The 18,418-nt window shown below is 40.5% G+C and overlaps 5 protein-coding genes across 12 annotated transcripts; 4 read left to right on the top strand and 1 right to left on the bottom strand.

The window, feature by feature from the left end:
- The first annotated feature begins 181 nt into the window (after positions 1-181).
- Alas (5-aminolevulinate synthase) lies at positions 182-4,745 on the top strand. Its single transcript, XM_065310398.1, has 7 exons — positions 182-493; positions 2,435-2,489; positions 2,611-2,769; positions 2,836-2,988; positions 3,104-3,883; positions 3,946-4,406; positions 4,475-4,745. Exons 1-7 carry the CDS (start codon positions 479-481, stop codon positions 4,598-4,600), a joined length of 1,749 nt encoding a protein of 582 aa, XP_065166470.1. The 5' UTR covers positions 182-478; the 3' UTR covers positions 4,601-4,745.
- Atg10 (Autophagy-related 10) lies at positions 4,714-6,071 on the bottom strand. Of its 3 annotated transcripts, XM_065310411.1 has the most exons (6): positions 5,970-6,021; positions 5,367-5,549; positions 5,166-5,313; positions 5,018-5,103; positions 4,879-4,961; positions 4,714-4,827 (listed from the first exon to the last, which is right to left on the bottom strand). In XM_065310411.1, the coding sequence occupies exons 2-6, from the start codon at positions 5,460-5,462 to the stop codon at positions 4,743-4,745; spliced, it is 498 nt and encodes a 165-aa protein (XP_065166483.1). In that variant the 5' UTR covers positions 5,463-5,549; positions 5,970-6,021; the 3' UTR covers positions 4,714-4,742. The 3 variants fall into 3 exon arrangements, with proteins under 3 accessions (XP_065166483.1, XP_065166484.1, XP_065166481.1); XM_065310412.1 differs by lacking the exon at positions 5,367-5,549 and having other exon boundaries at positions 5,018-5,082; positions 5,970-6,071; XM_065310409.1 differs by lacking the exon at positions 5,367-5,549 and having other exon boundaries at positions 5,970-6,071.
- Positions 6,072-6,300: 229 nt separating this feature from the next.
- Positions 6,301-12,491, top strand: Ssdp (Sequence-specific single-stranded DNA-binding protein). 5 transcript variants are annotated; one of them, XM_065310399.1, is made up of 12 exons: positions 6,301-6,441; positions 7,291-7,363; positions 7,433-7,494; positions 7,554-7,638; positions 8,641-8,682; positions 8,741-8,827; positions 9,160-9,336; positions 9,591-9,639; positions 9,927-9,956; positions 10,403-10,605; positions 10,662-11,033; positions 11,117-12,491. In XM_065310399.1, exons 1-12 carry the CDS (start codon positions 6,386-6,388, stop codon positions 11,219-11,221), a joined length of 1,341 nt encoding a protein of 446 aa, XP_065166471.1. In that variant the 5' UTR covers positions 6,301-6,385; the 3' UTR covers positions 11,222-12,491. The 5 variants fall into 5 exon arrangements, with proteins under 5 accessions (XP_065166471.1, XP_065166474.1, XP_065166472.1 ...); XM_065310402.1 differs by having other exon boundaries at positions 11,449-12,491; XM_065310400.1 differs by lacking the exon at positions 9,927-9,956.
- A 1,087-nt stretch (positions 12,492-13,578) lies between these two features.
- LOC135797288 (uncharacterized) lies at positions 13,579-15,820 on the top strand. Its single transcript, XM_065309560.1, has 5 exons — positions 13,579-14,013; positions 14,201-14,485; positions 14,557-14,804; positions 14,866-15,041; positions 15,103-15,820. The coding sequence occupies exons 1-5, from the start codon at positions 13,977-13,979 to the stop codon at positions 15,677-15,679; spliced, it is 1,323 nt and encodes a 440-aa protein (XP_065165632.1). The 5' UTR covers positions 13,579-13,976; the 3' UTR covers positions 15,680-15,820.
- A 221-nt stretch (positions 15,821-16,041) lies between these two features.
- LOC135797289 (protein shifted-like) lies at positions 16,042-17,961 on the top strand. 2 transcript variants are annotated; one of them, XM_065309562.1, is made up of 3 exons: positions 16,042-16,199; positions 16,401-16,661; positions 16,729-17,961. In XM_065309562.1, exons 2-3 carry the CDS (start codon positions 16,532-16,534, stop codon positions 17,631-17,633), a joined length of 1,035 nt encoding a protein of 344 aa, XP_065165634.1. In that variant the 5' UTR covers positions 16,042-16,199; positions 16,401-16,531; the 3' UTR covers positions 17,634-17,961. The 2 variants fall into 2 exon arrangements, with proteins under 2 accessions (XP_065165634.1, XP_065165633.1); XM_065309561.1 differs by having other exon boundaries at positions 16,046-16,661.
- The last annotated feature ends 457 nt before the right edge of the window (positions 17,962-18,418 follow it).

The raw sequence follows: 18,418 nt of genomic DNA on the forward strand, positions 1-18,418 counted from the left end.
GTCAAAACACTTAATATATCCCAACAAAACAGGTTTAATTTAAATTCAGCAACATTAAAATAAAAATTCCCCAAACGTAATTCGAGATACTTATTTTTTAGTATTCAAACCACGTTTAATCAGCTTATTAGCTTATTAGTCAGACAATAGGTGTCCTAGTGTCCAGCTTGGACTATAAACGATTGGCACATCGAGTCGGCGTGCAGTTGATTCAAAAACTTTGCTCTGCTCACTACCTCTACCTCTAATCCGCTGATTCTATAAGTATAATTAAAAGAAGGAAGGAGCAAGCGAAAGAAAGAGTCAATATATCAAGGTATACACACACTTTAAACTCTGCTGCTGCGTCAATCGTTTCTCTTCTCGCATCGAATTCGGAACGCTTGCTTTCAATTCGAAATCGCGAAAATTACAACGCTGTGCAAAGTTATATCAGTGGATTACTACTTTACTTAACTCCTGTGTGTGATTACTTCGGATGATGTCTTCAGTGGTACGTTATTAATACTTTCATTTTAATTTTCTCACAAACAGTACAAATTATTCGAAATTTGAAAGAAAAAGTTGATTGTCTTGTCAAATTAATGATAATCGTCGATTTTCATGTTTAATCATTGTTTAATTTGAGTTTATTACCTCAAACTCTTACACTTGGGTATTTAATTAGACGACACGCGATACACGCGCTCAATTAGCTCAAGTAAATACACCCCTGACCCAAATTTAATATTCAAATTGATTCAAATGTCCAGAGACGTGTGCGGACTTCGCAGTGAGTGACGATAGACATGTTAAACAAGTTCAACAAGTCCAAAGCAACAAATCTTCTATTAAAACAATTGATTTCACTTTTATGCAAAATTATAATCAACGGGGAAGTGCATGCATTATTAAAAACACATTTGAATAACTGAAAATCATGTTTATTTAAGTTTTAAGTCAAAGTTTAATTTATTACGATGGACAAGTGGGGATTTTTTGCTGCGTTGCGCTGCAAGGTGATTATTATTCATAAATATTTAATTTATTATCTCAGCACTTGCACAATTGTATAAAATGCCAGACGTACACATTATTAATGGTTTAATATGACTGCAAATACCTTGAAATGTTTAAAAATTATAGAAATTAATTGATTTGTTTGAATAGACGTGATATTAGGTTATGTTAACCTAAAAATTATCATAAAACACATTTATACAATAAAAATGTGGGGAATTTACGTGTGTGACGTAAATTACGTAAATTAATTGCCGTTTACCTGACGTAGGCACAGTTATTGTCTAGTTTAACTACATAGGCAGTATTTAGTTCACTCGGTGGCACTTATAACCACTTATAAGTTGTCTAGTATTGCCTCGAGCTGATTTAGTGATTAGTCTGCAGTTTTTAATTTAACTTTCTCTTATTTCTTGGCTCTAGACAATCTTGACTTAAGTTACATATATATCATATATATATATTCAGTCATATATATTTAGCGTAGTGGATTCATAAATAAAAATATCATTAAAAGATTGTTATTGATGAATTCACGCCATGCAACCGTGCAAACATATTAATTATTTATAGTTTACTGTTTAACTGTTGCGTAACCAGCCGAAAATATGCAATAAAAATCGCCAACGTAAGTAATATTGCAAAAATTGCAAGTCATATAAGTTATTACACGAAAACTCTGTTTTTAATCCATAATAACATTGGTCATTTAGTTTTACTTCCTGTTTTGTTGTATTATTAAAAGAAAAATAGAGTAAACCGCATATTAATTAAAATAACAACGTCTATCATTTGTTATTTGTTATAAAATTGTTTGTTACAACATGAATGTGGGGTTTTTGATTGTTTAAACAGTCTGAACGATACTTCAAGTTGAGTGACATGACTTAGCATAATGGTCGAGCATGACTTATCACTTATCATGTTTTTGCGGTAAATATTCGATAAAATGGAGAATGTAAATGCGTAAAATGTAAAAAGTAACGCACTATAAATCTATACATACCAAGAATGTATTTAAAAAAATTAAAATTTTTATTTTATTTTAAATCTTGCCTAAAAGATATGCAACCAAATATGCATCAAAAACTGGACACGAGTCAGAATTACCTCGGAATGAAACCACACTCGTGATTAACGATTACTTTCATAATTCACATCGTGTGTTCAATCGACGTATTCGTCGGACTCGATTGCCTTTATAAGCCAAGTGGCAATCGTCCGAGTAACGAGAATTTCCGCTCGCTCAGTCATTCATTGGCGATCGCTGTGTGTAGTCGCAACTTGCACCTTCACTGAATCGAAGTTCAGCAGCCTGAAACGTCTCAAAGACTTGACCTAGATATCACTGTATTCGCAAAAATCACTTTCCAATCCCGCAGTGGAAACTTTTGCGTGTGTGCCGACGGTCAGTCTCAGAATTTCGTTGTTCTAGGTGATTGGAAGGCACTTCGCCCGACGACACGTCCCGAATTTGCCAGCGCTGCCAGGTCAGTGTTACAATGTTACAACATTTGTCCTCTAAGTTTACATAATCACTCAATTGCACATGCAATCTGAGTAATTATAAAACATTAGATGAATCGCTATAAATATTATTGCATTCTTTAGATTTCTTTCGTCAATATTCCAACATGCCCTGCCCATTTTTAACCAAGTTGACTCAGTCGTATGTGAGGAATTATGGGCCAACTTTGTTGAAGACCTTTGGCAGTCAATGTCCTGTCATGTCCAGGACAATGAATAGTATGCCAAGTGGTCCAAGCCAAGGTAAATTAACTCTCTAATCATCTAGGTGTAAAATTGCTATTGATTTTTTGTGTTTAATTTGTTTAGAAGTTGTTGAACAGTCAGTTGTTCCTCCAATTTCCGGCACAGACAGCAAAAGCTGTCCTTTCTTGAAGGAAGTCACTTCAATGGTCAAGGTGGCCAACCAGGAGGACATTATTGAGATTGATGCAAAGAAAGAGAAGGAAAATCTCACTGAAGGTAACCATTTTGTATAATATGACATCATAGGTCAAATATCAAGGTCAATCATTTTTATCTTATCAATATTGGACTTCATAGATAATAAAATGTTATTTTTGTTGTGTGTTGCTAGGTAATTCCTTCGAGTATGATCAATTCTTCCACCAGCAGATCATGAAAAAGAAGAAGGATCATTCTTACCGCATTTTCAAGAAGGTGAACCGTCTGGCTGGTCCAGGACAGTTCCCTGCTGCATTGGAGTACTCCTGGGGAGAACGCCCCATCACTGTCTGGTGTTCCAATGATTATCTAGGCATGTCTTGCCATCCGGAGGTGAAGAATGCTGTGCGCAGTGCCCTGGACCAATTCGGCGCTGGCGCTGGTGGCACCCGCAACATCTCCGGTAATTCTATGTATCATGAAAAGTTGGAGCGAACCCTGGCTGAGCTGCATCAGAAAGAATCCGCGTTGTTGTTCACTTCGTGTTTTGTCGCCAATGATTCGACTTTGTTCACTTTGGCGAAGGCTTTGCCTGGTTGTCATATATTTTCGGATGAAGGCAACCATGCATCGATGATCCAAGGCATCCGGAATAGTAAAGTACCGAAGCATATCTTCAGACATAATGACCCCGCGCATTTGGAGGAATTGCTGCAGACGGTTGATGTGAAAACGCCGAAAATTGTTGCTTTCGAGACGGTACATTCCATGACAGGCGCTGTTTGCCCATTGAAGGAACTCTGTGATATCGCGCATAAATATGGAGCGTTAACATTTGTCGATGAAGTGCACGCGGTTGGTTTGTATGGGGATCATGGCGCTGGTATCGGGGAACGCGATCATCAATTGCATAACATGGATATTATCAGTGGTACACTTGGTAAAGCTTTCGGAAATGTTGGTGGTTACATAGGTAATACATTTATAACTGAATTTATTCATATTTATTATAAGTTTTTGTTTGTTTTTTTTAAGCTGCGAATTCTCTGCTAGTGGATATGATCCGCTCGTATGCTGCCGGATTTATTTTTACTACTTCACTGCCACCTACGGTGCTCTCCGGTGCTGTGAAAGCGATCGATATTCTTGCTTCGGAAGAAGGTCGTGCTTTGCGTTCTCTTCATCAAGGCAACGTGCGTTATTTGCGCAATACTTTGCTGCGTCATGGTTTCCCCGTCGAACACACGCCGAGTCATATTATCCCGATCAAGATAGGCAACCCAATGTTAAGCACTCAGTTGTCGGATTTGTTGATTCAAGAAAAAGGACACTATGTGCAGGCGATTAACTATCCGACTGTTGCGCGTGGACAAGAGAAGCTTCGTTTGGCACCAACACCGCATCACAACAAGGAGATGATGGACCGTTTAGTGGCGGATCTCAAAGAGATCTGGACTAAAGTCGGTTTGCCATTCACAGGCAGACAATGTAGCAAGGTAAATTATAAATAAACTGAGTAATATTATACTTATTAGTGCTAATATTTAATTTTTGTGGATTTTAGGAGTGTCAGTATTGTCAGCAACCAATTCTCTTCGAGTATCTCGAGGCGCGTTCCAGGAACTCGTCCTGCTCGAACGAGGTGATCTGCGATGTGCCCAACTGCCCGCAGATGGTCGCTACCGTTTAAAGCAGACTTTAAACTGGTCGAAATTAGCAATCGGTGTTATTCAATGGTGTTTTATTGATGTTTAGATGTGGGTTTGCGCAATACGTCAGCAATGGTGATGGCACAAAACGTAATTTGCTTATTTAATAAATTTATTTCAATTTTATGTTAATTGAGAGTAGATGTTGTCTAAATGTAGTCCTACACTTGGTCCCACGGTGCTTAGCCATGTCACCAGGACGTTTTTCCTTGAATAATCACAAATTTATATTTGAAAGAAGTATTTTAAGTACACTTACGAGTTTTTTGCAGTAAGTTGCATTAATTCTGATGTCTTACAAGGATGTAGACAATAAAATGGCCGTTGCAATACAGGATGATCCTTTAAACAACAAAACATGTTTAAAAACGGGTATTTATGCGTTTTTTATGTATTACCATTTGTGTTAAGATTTCTAACACGTTATCACTTGGTAGGAACTCAAATTGGTTCAGAACTTCATCTAACATTAGTAAAGAACCATCTAGAGTTAAACATTAACAAGTTTTATTGATATATTGCGTTTTTTCAGTAAAATAGGTCTACCTGTACGAAAAACGTTGAAACAAAGCTTTGGTACCGAATAAATTCCGTCAAAAGTGATATGATACTCGAAAGTAAGCGTGGACTCATCTCTTTTCGATTGTTTTCTTAGTTTTTTGATTAAATACGTTGAATAATCAGTGTAAAACACCTAAAATTTGATTATTTTAAATTTAAGGTGAAATTTTCACTTAAAATTTATACTTTTTCATCAAAAATTTGCCAATTATCGTGTATTTTATCTGATAATTCATGAAACTCTTGCAGATTACTTTTAAATGTTTCCCAAGTTATTTCCATTATGATATTTTTGTAATATTAGATTATTTTGTATTTTGTGTAAAGTTAGTTGCCTATATTTAGGCGTTGAAAGTCTCTACGCGACGCCTGAAAATATTGCCCGCAAGAGAAGAATAAGAGTTTGTTGCGTTTGTTGCGTGGATGCGGCCGGCGCAAGGGCAAATATTTCCTACGCGGCCCATGATTCGCTGGTCGAGTGCGTTCGACTGGTTTTGAAGCGCGCGCAGCGGCCGAGGCTCTCGCCGGTCGGAGCGCGCTGTTGCCAGCTTGCACCCGGCACCTCTCGCAGCATCCACCGCCACAAGCGCACAAGCCAAAGCCGCGCGTTCGTGCTTGTCGCAAGCGCACAGCCAGGTAACAACCGTACTCGCGAAGCCCGACAAACGATACCTACGTCTACGTGCGCGCACCGGCCCGCACAGCACCAACGACGAATCACCGAAACAGTAGTAGTATCATTACCAACAGCAAACGCGTTTATCGGTGCAGAAATAAATTTAAACAAACCATTCGCGGTCTACGCTTGCCGTCGTAGTTGTGCGCCGCTTGTGACTTGCAAAGATAACGGGACGAGTGTAGCGAGTGTACCACACGACGACGAGGACGCATGCCCGGCCACCGCACGGCGTAGAGTCACAGTGGAAACCCCGCAGCACATCATAACCCGCGAGTTTGCGGCAAGGAGCATGACATAGACGGCGGGCCGGTTGCCGGTGAAGACGACGCCGCCGCCGCTACGCGAACCATGTAGACGACACGGTGATCTCTCCCCCTGCGAATACCTGAATGTACGACAGCGGCGCGTAATCAACACGCCAACACGCCGGAAGGTGACTGCGAGAGCGTGCGTGCGAGGACGAGTGTGTCGAGGGCGATCGAACGCGTGCGGCGCGGGTGATCCGTGCACGGACAATTTGTAAACAATGTACGCCAAGGGAAAAGGATCGACGGTGCCCTCGGATGCGCAAGCCAGGGAGAAGTAAGTAGCATGCATATTCATTACTATTCCAAAACTAACTGTAGCTGTACAGTAAATTCAGCTAATGGTTACAGTTACAGTTATTCACTGCAACGGTAAACATTACTTCAATCAATTGTTAAAAGCAAAAAATCAAATGGCGGCCGTAATAATATTCAACGAAGTGTTTGGGTTTCGTTAGTTGGTCACTTGGTCAACACACACAGCCGAAAGTAGGTAGTAAATTTTGCACCCTCCAAACAAAGTTTATTACAGTAATGCGGCCGCAGCTGTGGATTTACAGCCTTGGGAGTCTTGCATTTCGCAAACTTTGTAAACAAATGAACACCGAAATAGACGCAGAATCGAAGCACAAGAAACTATTAATAGTTAGGCAACTTCTTCTACACGCCGTTTGTATTTTGTTCTATTTCGAACGAAAATCGCGTTTTGTGCGTCGATGTGGCCTCTAAATATTTTAAAATATCCACGCCGCGTTGTTTTTACACAATCGCACCGCATTTACGACGTACTTAGGTTTAGGTTACTTCGCTTACATTCTCACTATCAATGTATCAACAAATTTCTATTTGCATTTACGTAAAAACTTGTTGCTGTATTTTTTTCCATTTAAAATTATTATTATTTTTACTGAAAATCGAAATAAATAAAAATAAACTTGAAAAGTTGAAGAATTTCGAAAGTTGCGTGGTGTGAGGGTGTGTGTGTGGAAAAGTTTGTCGAAGTTTTCTTCAATTTCCCCGAAACTTTTCACTCGTGTCAACAACATTCAACTGTTTTCATTGCGGCGGCTGCGCTTTCTTTTTTGTTTTGTTTTAGTTGATAATTATATTGTTTGCTTGTTCGCAGGTTGGCGTTGTACGTTTACGAATATTTGCTACACGTTGGCGCACAGAAAGCAGCACAAACTTTTCTCTCAGAGGTCAGTATCTCATTAAATTGTTGAATTCAGTTGCATTAATTTTTTGTTTGATTTTTTTGGAATTTTTAGATTCGATGGGAAAAGAATATAACACTTGGGGAACCGCCTGGATTTTTACATTCATGGTGGTGGTAAGTTAATTTTTTGCTGTTTTTGTTTGTGGTGTGTTAATTTTTTGTATTAATTACAGTGTATTTTGGGACCTTTATTGTGCAGCACCTGAAAGAAGAGACACATGCGAGCATTCTTCAGAGGCGAAAGCTTTTCATGATTATGTGAGTGATAGTTGTGTTTTCTTTTTCGCTTCTTCGTGGAGATAAAGATTTTTTCGGTTTGTTTCAATTTGGTTGGTGATCGGCGGTGTGTCGCGTTTGCGCTTCCCGCATCTCGGAGTCTCGGCTGTGGACGCCGGTCCGATGGTATTCTACCGTTTTCTCCCTACCGGCACGACGCGCGCACGATCGCCGCGGATCAATACTCGGGTCGAGGCGAGCGGAATGCTGGCAACGCCGCCGCAAGAGCGAGAAGTCTAATACTACTCAACGTATATACAAGAGAGTGAAAAGATTTGAGTGTATGCTCGCCGAGCAACACCAATCCGCGTACGAGCGACCAGGTACGCCGTGCACAGCGGGCCAACGCGTTCGTGCGTTTCCAGGCAACGCAAGCAACGTGCACGGTTCGCGTGGGCAACTCGAGGAGAAGCGACCGCTGAACACCACACAGCACACCAACCAACGATTTGCTAGCAGCAGCTAGAGCCGAGTAGCCGACTCACCGGCGGAAGGCGGGCGGGTGCGCAGCAACCGTGCCAAGATTACACCGCGTACACACCAACACACCAGCGTTGAAAAAAATTGTTTAATTTTGCAGAAACGTCACAAATCCCACCACGACTACTTGTACATACAGTAGTTTTGTATTACATGCGTATATTTTTACTGTAAATCGTCGTTTACTTTATATTTTAATGAATCGCCCGCGAACCTTGAACATTTTTATCATAAATAAACATGTTACATAAGCAGGAATATGCATTTACCTGCAGAAATTATTATTTCTTCGTATTAATAATAATTGCTGCGGGTTTAAGTTATTGCAATGATTATAAGCAATTAATTATGATGCGATAGATCAAATAGTTGCCATTTGAACTTTGCACATTGATATTAGCGGTCTAGACTAAACTTTTGATAAGTTTATTGATTGATAACTCGAATTAGGGTAGGTTAAGACCTTAAATTGCCGTTATTCATGTTATTTGTGTTTGTTTTTAGGGTTTTGTCAATTCGGGTTATGGCGTAAATGGAATAGCACATGTAAGTTGACTTAAATTGTGGTATTGAGTGGGGTTTTAATGATTTTTTGCTGTTTTAGAATACGGGACCTGCGCCCAGTCCACTGGGGCAGATGCCACCGAATGATGGAATGCCGGGTGGGCCCATGCCGCCCGGTTTCTTCCCCGTGAGTATCACGTCGCCATGGCGCGAACCCAGCTTACTGTGTCTTTTATTTTACTTACTCTCTCTACATGGTCTTTTTACTAACCACTCTAACAAATGCTTTTAAGTGTGCCTCATTTCCCTACGGACGCGCGTGTGTTTTAACAACAAATCATTTGTGAACTTAACTTAAAACTCAAGTTTGAATGATTATACCCTCGTATATACCCTGTCGTAGTTTTTGAGTAGTATCAGTAGTAGATTTAACAAAATTTGAGTAAAGAAAAGAAAATAATTTTTGAATTCGATTCGTGCGCAATGGTTTCATGTGAAATTTTCTTTTTGCATTTGTAGAACTCAACAATGCGACCATCTCCCCCCACACATCCATCAAGTCAACCCTCCCCGCATTCGCAACCACCACCCCCACATTCGCAGATGATGTCGTCGCAACCTTTCATGGGTCCACGATATCCCGCAGGTCCCAGACCTGGTGTGCGAATGCCTCAAATAGGCAGTGATTTCAATGGAGTAAGTGTCTTAATCAATGTAATCTCTCTCTCTCTCGCTTTCTCTCTACGTCTTTTTATCTTCTATATTCTCTTCTCTATTCTCCTCTGTTGTCTTGTGCGTGTGCTTTTACGTGTTTTGTGATCATCATTATTTCTGTTTATACTCTCGACGCGTTTTGTGTTCTGCTTTCATCCGCTTGCGTGTACATTGTTCTTCTCGCTGTGCGTGCGAGCGCAATTAATTTGCTAACGATTCAATGATTATGTTTGCAGCCTCCCGGACAACCAATGATGCAGAACAACATGGATCCGACACGGCAAGGTAGGTTTCGAGTTATTCTCCTCTTCAAGTTTTCACTTGCTCAAAGCATCAGAGACGACAACCACGAAAAGAAATTTTTATTGATTATAGATATCAAACATCTTATCATATTTTGTTTAGTTCTCCTTTTGGTTCTCTAATTCGATCACCGGAAAATCAATTTATTGAATGATATATTAAAATTAATTGATTAACGATTTGATTCAAGAGTGCACACGTGCATGATCAGCCCCCCGACCTCTCATAAATGATATGCCTCATGTAATTGCATCTATTTCTGTCTCCAGGTGAAGGCGGAGAGTTTGTAGGTTGGCAAGGTAGGCAAATATGCGCTCCTTCACCACCTCTCATATACATTCAACACCACTTCATTGTTTACAAATGCCGCTCAAATAATTTCACACCACTCTCTTCTTTCGCGCCCTCTGCGGGCATCATACTCGTGTCAATCTGTAAATAATTCAAACGAAACACCACCCACCACTCATTTTTGCAGTCTACATGTTTCTCAATGTGTTTATTTATTTTTAATTTAATGGTTTCGGTTTAATCTTTCTGCACCAATTTTATAATTTTCCTGTGACTCTCAGGTGACATTCATGTTTACACCCACTGCCACTGCCTTTTTGCTTCTTTATTTTTGTTGTGATTCATGATCAACATGAAACATTCAACGTGCAAGCATGCCGGTGTCGTTTGTGCTACACAATTGACTTGTATGATTCGTAAATGGGCTGGAGTATTCATTTTTTGGTTTGTTTAGGACCGCCTGGTATGAATCCGATGAACCCACGAATGAATCCGCCGCGAGGACCTGCGATGGGTCCGCTGGGGCCGGGATCTTATGGCCCTGGCCTGCGAGGACCACCGCCGAATAGTAGTCTTGGTCCGGGCGGACCTGGTATGCCTCCTATGTCGATGACAGGCCCTGGTGGGCGACCACAATGGCAGCCTAACACCTCAACGGTACTTTGCAGTGTTTTTGTGTTGTATGGGTTGTAATTTTTGTTTTGGATTTGTAGCCAATGAATTATTCGTCTTCATCGCCTGGTAATTACGGCGGTCCGCCGGGTTCGGCAGGCCCGCCTGGTCCCGGAACGCCTATCATGCCCAGCCCGCAGGACTCGTCTAATTCGGGCGGGGAAAATATGTACACGATGATGAAACCGGCGGTGGGCGGTAATATGAGCGGCGAGTTTCCGATGGGCGGTGGGCCGGAAGGCGGGCCGATGGGGCCCATGGGTCCGAACTCGATGGGCCCTGTGTTGAACGGTGATGGCATGGACGGTATGAAGAACTCGCCGGCGAACGGCGGGCCCGGTACGCCGCGCGAGGACAGCGGAAGCGGCATGGGCGATTACAACCTCGGCAGCTTCGGCGGACCCGGCGAAAACGTGAGTAGGCATTTTTCGGTGGCCGGTGCTTGTGCTTCTCTGTAGAACTGACACCTAACCACTAAAGGTCGCTTTCCTTGCAGGACCAAACGGAATCGGCTGCTATTTTGAAAATAAAAGAGAGCATGCAAGAGGAGGCCAAGAGGTTTGAGAAAGACTCGGACCATCCTGAGTATTTCATGCAATAACTCCCTCCCTGGCCTCTGGCGGCTGGTGGACGCCTCTGCTCCATCCTAACTCTACTAACCCCGGGCGGTGGTCTGCTCATTATCCTCCTGTTTTGTCTCTCTGATCCCACCTTCTGCAAGCCCGCCCCAATTCTACAGATAGAGAAAGAAACACAAAGTCTCGGCGCGTGCTCGTCCCACTCGACTGTTGTGGCGCACGGTAGTCATGCCTGTTTTCTGTTTTGCAGATATTCCTATGAACATTCTATCGAATTCGAACTGACACACTGACTGAGACGATCAATCAATTCAATCAATCGTGCGCGCGCCCGGCCACGGCGCCCATCCGGATGCGTGCGGAGTACGGACGGGGACCGACCGGACCGAACCGAGAGACGGGTGACAGGCGGTGACGGACAGTGTGTGTGTGTGTATGTGCAACAAGTGCGCCGAGCAGTGCATGATGGACACACGTTTGGGAATGATTGTCGGATCGAAACGTCGGACGTTGTTTACACTAATCTCTTTCTAAGTTTCTCTCATTAGTTCCTGGGCTCGAATCACCACCACCACCACCACCAACCAACCAACAGACACACCTCTCCTCTCATATCACTACTGATAGACAGTCGCGAGCCACCAGCCCAGGCTAGGTCGATGGCGGCGATGGCGTTGCATGTGTATACATTCCTCCCGCGAGGGCGCATTGGGGCGGCGGGCGTCGACGTTTTTTAAATTTTTACAGTAGGGCCGGTGTCGCCCGTGGGCGGCGACCGGAGGCCGCCGGCAATGCGCGCCTCGGCCTAGCGTGGTTGTTCTCACCTAATTTATAACTCTGTACAATGCATGTACATGCAATAGTTAATTTTAAACTAAGCCAATTGAATTTAATTAATTACCAAAATTGGAGCGAACCTAAATGTGTTGTGTGAGGCGGTGGCGTTTTAACTACAAATGATGTTTTGTTTTTGATTTTATCCAATCATTTTATTTATACATATATATTATATGCTATACTAAAATAATTACACTGACCATATTTACATCTGCGTTGTTTTGTGCGACACACCCGCCGACGACGTCGCCGAGGGGACGTGGTTTGAGAATGTTTATATCTGTTATTATTGATTTTGCGGCGCGTGCCGGCGACCAGCGGCCAGGCACCCGGCGAAATTGAATATCTTCGTGGTACATGAATGATTTTTTGCATTAGTTATTTTATTTAGACTAAGGAAACACCTAATTTATAAATTCTATTCTTGAACAAAAATAAATTTAAAGATTTATTGGATTTACTCAACCACTACAACCCCTACAATCTTTCCCCACAAGTATAGCTTCCAAAGGTAAGATATTCGAAAAAATTTAATAATTGATATTAAAATTTTGATTTTTGTGCTCAAATTTGCGAAAAACGACACAACGACGCTTAAAATAAAAGATATTGACAGAAATTAAGAAAATCCCATGAATTAAATTGGTGTCTTTAAGAATTTCACGTTTTTGAAGCAAAACAATGATTTTTAAGCTTAAAACTGCGTTTTAAAGCGATTAAGTACTTCTAAAATTCACCATCTTTAATTTATATATTATATTAAAATCTTTAAAAATTAATTGCACACATAATTTAAACATGATATCATTTTAGTGAACTTTGTTTGAGCGGTAATTCTATTAATGGACAGTTTCAAAAATTACTTCAAGTTTAGCGATTGACGCAATTTCATACTTGTAAGATAAATGATAAGAGGAAAAAGGACACAGATGCTTGAATAATATTATAATGCGGTTAATACGATCGGCTGATCTTTTTTAATTAATTTTATGGGAATAAATCGAGTGTCTGGCGCACCTGTCATTGACGATTTCTAAAATGGCAGGATAGGTATCATTATTTTACATATTCAACAACACAGGATATGGAACTCATGACTGATGCTATCGCACACATTAGAAACAAAAATAAAATTTGTGTCGTGTGGCAGCCATCTTACTTCCGTTACATAACCTTACAACACGTGTGTTTCCTTAAAAACAATACACACCGCCATCTTAATTTTTATAAACTCATTTATCACTAAAAATAATCAATTATTTGTTTTCAAAACTATAAAAACATGTGCGTAGCATTTTGAATAAACTACGCACATATATTCTCTTAAAATAAAAAAAAATGTCCTAGACACATGTGTATATCACCGATTATTTCAATATCTTATTTATTCGGTAAAATATTAAAAATTACGCATTCAATTCCCTGAAATCAATAAATAAAACAAATACACGTTTCTGATTAGGTTGCCATCTAAGATAACAACCTATGATAAACCAAACTTTATAAAACGGAGGATTTTTAGTGCCCCGATTCCAGTCTCATCTATTCGAAAAGTTAGTGCTTCAATTCCGCGTTTACGATAGTCATTTCACAAATTTATTTATCAAACCAAACGATGAGTAATATTGTATAGTGCAGTGAAATGAAGTTAAACATCGCCCACTTCAGGCTTGCGCTGCACGCGGTCACACGTTGACATTCGCGCTGCGGGAGTCTGCAGCGTCTTATACTTTTCACGAAAATAACACATTGACTCCAATTAGTTGACTTTGTCAATTAGTGAGGTGAAACGCAACGCGGGTGCGCGTACGACTTTAACTCTATACATCACAAGCAACCAATCAGTTGCATTGAAGTTTTGGGTGTGGATTGTTCAGCGAAATATTCGCAAACCACAAAAATTATAAAACTGCATATTTTTGTCATTAATTCAACAACGCAATGGATTTTATGGATACTTTACGTATGGTACTCAATGGTAAGTGAAATTTATAACTATTCATAAATAGAATTATTAGAAATTCGCAGTAATTCCCAGCGGTAACATTTTTTACATGTCAAGCACACAGGATGCAAAAACTGATATCACGTAGGCTGATACTGATAAAATGCAGGCACACTGATAAGAATTATAACTATAAGTGTTTGTTTGTTGTGTATTACAGAAGTCTACGACTTTATTAACAAAGATGTCCTGAGAACTGTCACAAATGATGATTTAAAAACAAAAGCGTTGAATCTTGCGGCGAACGTGCGCAATGTCAGCAATCGCGCGAAACTTATGCAGATAACAGACGCGAATAACTACACAGATATGAGCAAGAAATCCATGATGCTGGACGAATATGTCGGGCCAGACGCTAAACAACATCGACATTCACAGGAAGTTTTCTATTCTACTACTGATGATGTTCAGGATGAAGACGAAATGAATGAATGTCCTTATAAAAGTAATATTTGATAATTACTCGATGATAACGAGATAATTATTAATAATTTTTATTGTTTGGGTTTTGATTAGATGCGCTAGTGAGTGAGTTAAATCCAGTCAAGTCCGGTTTGCTCCACCGCAAAGAATCGATGATATTCGCGATCTTCAAAGGAAATCGTGAGTACTTCGTCGTTTTGCTCGACGAGTGGCTTCTCTTCTACAATTCTAATAAGAAAACTCAAGCTCTGGAGACCTACCCATTAAAGAGTTGCACAGCGATGGAGTTGGGCGAAACCGGCAATTCTTTTGTGCTATACGTTGCTGAAAAAACACTCACTGTAAGTTAAATGTCTTAAATTTTGTAATATAACCTATATTAACACCTATTTATTAATCAAGATGATGGCTAAAACGAGAAAAGAAAAATTGCAGTGGATATCTGCAATTAGTGACATTGACAACTACAAAAAGTCTTTGGGACTAGAAGCACACCATTTGACTGTCGATAAAGCCAAACATATTTCGCTTGAGAGTAATACCAGCAATGAATATGCAGATATTGATCAGAACCGAAAGTAAGACGTCTTTGTTTAACAATAAAATGATTGTTTTATTAAATGTATTTGGTTTTTATAGGGATCAATCACCGATGGGAGGAATACCCTTGCCGGAACCGCCAAGTATGACCAACACTCTACGAATTCCACGCACACCTCCACGGGTACCAACAAGGTCAACTCATATGGAACGTACTCCAGTTGCTTCTACTATAATTACTCCTTGTGAAGACGATGACGGCGATGAATATCAATTCGTGAATGTACAATCAAAAAACAACAATGAATACATCAACGGGTATCCTCAACCTCCGTCACCAAGAACACCTCAACAACTTCATCAATTACCAGCAACACAGTTATCACCACAAGATGATTCTGACGATTATCAGTTTGTGGGGCAAATAACACAAACACAATCAAAGTCTGAACAATTTGGCACACCTCCAGAAGCTGTTTATAACTATGCATCAAATGGATATCCAACTGAAGATCTTTATGAGAGTATACCAGAAAATGCAGAGGAAGCAGGACCATCACCATCTACATTATCACGCCGAGAAAATGATGTGGTACCACCGCCACCAAAACATACGAGTAATTTTATGAGTGAATTAAGACTCAAACAAAAATTGAAGAAGCAGCACCCGAAATAACTCTATTCTACTCCTATATGATTAAGTTATTGTATATTATAATAGTATTAATTTTTTTTACGATTTCCTGAACGCTTTTTTGGTCAAAAATTGACTTTGAATACAAGAAACAGTTGAATATATCTTGAAGGTATACCTCTACCTGTGCGTAATGTGTTAGTTGAGTTTTTTTGGGTATTTTCTACGACTTTAACAATGCGGTTCTTGATTGGATCTCGTTTGGAATCTTTGCACGTTGTGCAAACTCGACAAGATGCCATCAAAACCAGCTACCGGTTGTACAGTGGCAACTTGCCACCTTACCTTTCCACCAGTTTTATCTTCTTTTATTCGTCTCTCCGCGTTCTTCTATGGCACACCGCGTGTTTAACACGGTTTAGAAGTCATTGGTGTTGGTGTCGGGTCGAGTGTCTGTTCGACGCTTCTGCACTCGAAAAACCAACCCAACTGCACACATGCGCTGCGCGCAGCTTTAACACCTCGCTTTGTCACTTTTGCTGAATAGCTCAGTTCGGTTTCAGTAAGTAGCGCGGGTGCATGTCGACGCTTTCATTCGACCTTCACGCATCGCATGTTGCATTAGATAAACAGTCGTAAAAACAGTTTTACCCGTAAATTTCACACAGTCAACGTTGGCAAATTTAGAAAAGCAATCAATTTGTTTGGATTTGTGTGATTTGCGGTTTGTTAACGTTTCGTTTGCTTGCTTTTATGTGGTTAGGATGCGGGTGGTGCTATTTGGGCGGAGAGTGCGAGCGGCGAAGATGAAAATCGCAGCCGTTGCGGTGTGCTGATCGCGGAAGGAGGTACCGCATTCCATATCAAGAGTTCGTCCCAGTCCCAGTCCACACAATGTGCGTGTCTTATCTTCTGCTCATTATCGCCGGGATCGCTTTGGCCAGGAACGATCTTAAAAACGATGCGAGGAATAATGGCGATCTTGCGCTTTGGATCGACGAGAATCAGGTCAGGATGTTTAGTGGTAAGTTGAAAAACCAAAATTTAATCCGTAAATAGGTATTAATTATAGGTAATATTTGTATTTTTAGGAAAAGTAATGGATGTCTATGCGATTTTCAACGGAAATGTGTTGCCATACATCCTGGACCCTAATTTTGATAAGCAGATGCCAGTAATACCCGCTGAAGTGGGCTACGTGAATTTCACTTGGAAAGCCGGGCTGAAAAAGTATTATTATCACTTTGACCGCCTGCAGTCGTACGATGAGGACATTTTGGAAGCTCCAGTTATATCTATCAAGATCCGTGGTAGGGTACCACGTCGCCCGAAAGAATTTAGTATACTTTTACCTTGTATTGGTAATAGTTCCGGTATAGCCACATTTAGTATAGGTCTATTGATTGAAAGTAGAAAAGGTCGTCCGTTAAATGGCACTCCTCTGCGGTTAAACCTCAGGAAGGAGTGTTCCCAACGCGGACCCGATCCGGAATGCGACAAAACCTGCGCCAATCGTGGTTGGTGTAATCATGAGAAGATTTGTCAGTGTCCCGAGGGTTATATGGGCCAACATTGTCGCACGGCGCTGTGTTATCCGCAATGTCTCAATGGAGGTAATTGTACCTCACCTGGTGTGTGTAGTTGTCCACCAGGCTTCCAAGGTAGACACTGCGAAGGTGGGATTTGTGGAGAAAAGTGCCTCAATGGCGGTAAATGCGTCCAAAAAGACACATGTGAATGTCCCAAGGGTTTCTACGGCTTACACTGTGAATATTCGAAGTGTATTATTGCTTGCCACAATGGCGGAAAGTGTCGTGGTGTTAACAAGTGTAAATGCCCCGAGGGTTTCGGTGGGGATCATTGCGAAATAGGCAGGGCAATGGCGCACAGAAGTGTTTGTGATCTGGCGTGTAAACACGGCACGTGTGTGGATCACGCGTGTATATGTGAGCCAGGCTGGTACGGAAGGTTGTGCAATCACATGAGCATGAAGTAGTGCTTCCTTTTAATGCATTTTAATTGCTTTACACTTACATATATACATAAAACTGTGTTTGAAATTCGAGTCAATGTTGATAGATCATTGCGACAATATATACGAATAAAAATCTACTCGTGCATTCAATTTCTCTACGAGCGTCGTAAACTTTGTACCGTGCAACAAAAAGCAAAAGGCATTTGATTAATGTCAGCGAATGTAAATATTTGTTTGGTTGGAGACTTGCAAATTATTTAGCAAAAACATATTTTTATATTTCTATCATTAATATTTTAATAAATTATACATTTATTGCCTGTTTTAAATAAAAAAATTAAAATTTAAACACACAGTGTATTTAAATATAACGGTGATTATTTTGCGGTGATAATTTTACAAAATTATGTAAAATTAGTCAAATTTTTATAAATTAGAGTCAGTGGAATCCCGGTAATTCGACAATCACTTTGCAGGGCAGGGTCGGATGAGCGAATTTGTCGGATTTTAGAAAACTGCCTAAGACCCCTTAGAATTTTTTTCAAAAGATTACCTTGTAATCCGACAAATTACAAATCCTAAAGTACAAACATATGGCATATGACCATGTCGGATTACAAGAGGTGCCGGATGAAGCCGTGTCCGGATTACTGGGATTCCACTGTAAATTCTAAATAAATAAATATATCATCAATATATCAAATATCAAAATTTATCAAAAAAAAACACGGGAACCTGTGTCGTGACCGGAATTTTGCTCCTAAGACGATCGCTCACACGACAACTGCCCACAGTCATAACTGCGC

The sequence above is a fragment of the Atheta coriaria genome, unplaced genomic scaffold (assembly GCF_025399875.1).
Source record: "Atheta coriaria isolate IRGN ID8LTWV9N9 unplaced genomic scaffold, Caltech_Dcor_3.1 hic_scaffold_8_pilon, whole genome shotgun sequence".
Taxonomy (NCBI): Eukaryota; Metazoa; Arthropoda; class Insecta; order Coleoptera; family Staphylinidae; genus Dalotia; species Dalotia coriaria.

Coding starts and splice junctions, on each gene's coding strand:
- LOC135797289 (XM_065309562.1), top strand. CDS start 16,532: ATGTGCGTGTCTTATCTTCTGCTCATTATCGCCGGGATCGCTTTGGCC. Junction 16,662..16,728: donor TCAGGTCAGGATGTTTAGTG/GTAAGTTGAAAA, acceptor TTGTATTTTTAG/GAAAAGTAATGGATGTCTAT.
- LOC135797288 (XM_065309560.1), top strand. CDS start 13,977: ATGGATTTTATGGATACTTTACGTATGGTACTCAATG. Junction 14,486..14,556: donor GAATGAATGTCCTTATAAAA/GTAATATTTGAT, acceptor GGTTTTGATTAG/ATGCGCTAGTGAGTGAGTTA. Junction 14,805..14,865: donor TTGCTGAAAAAACACTCACT/GTAAGTTAAATG, acceptor TTATTAATCAAG/ATGATGGCTAAAACGAGAAA.
- Alas (XM_065310398.1), top strand. Junction 3,884..3,945: donor AAATGTTGGTGGTTACATAG/GTAATACATTTA, acceptor GTTTTTTTTAAG/CTGCGAATTCTCTGCTAGTG. Junction 4,407..4,474: donor CAGGCAGACAATGTAGCAAG/GTAAATTATAAA, acceptor TGTGGATTTTAG/GAGTGTCAGTATTGTCAGCA.
- Atg10 (XM_065310409.1), bottom strand. CDS start 6,071: ATGCGTCCTCGTCGTCGTGTGGTACACTCGCTACACTCGTCCCGTTAT. Junction 5,104..5,165: donor TTTCAACGTTTTTCGTACAG/GTAGACCTATTT, acceptor GTTTAACTCTAG/ATGGTTCTTTACTAATGTTA. Junction 4,828..4,878: donor CAACTTACTGCAAAAAACTC/GTAAGTGTACTT, acceptor TGATTATTCAAG/GAAAAACGTCCTGGTGACAT.
- Ssdp (XM_065310399.1), top strand. CDS start 6,386: ATGTACGCCAAGGGAAAAGGATCGACGGTGCCCTCGGATGCGCAAGCC. Junction 7,364..7,432: donor CACAAACTTTTCTCTCAGAG/GTCAGTATCTCA, acceptor TGGAATTTTTAG/ATTCGATGGGAAAAGAATAT. Junction 8,683..8,740: donor GCGTAAATGGAATAGCACAT/GTAAGTTGACTT, acceptor TTGCTGTTTTAG/AATACGGGACCTGCGCCCAG.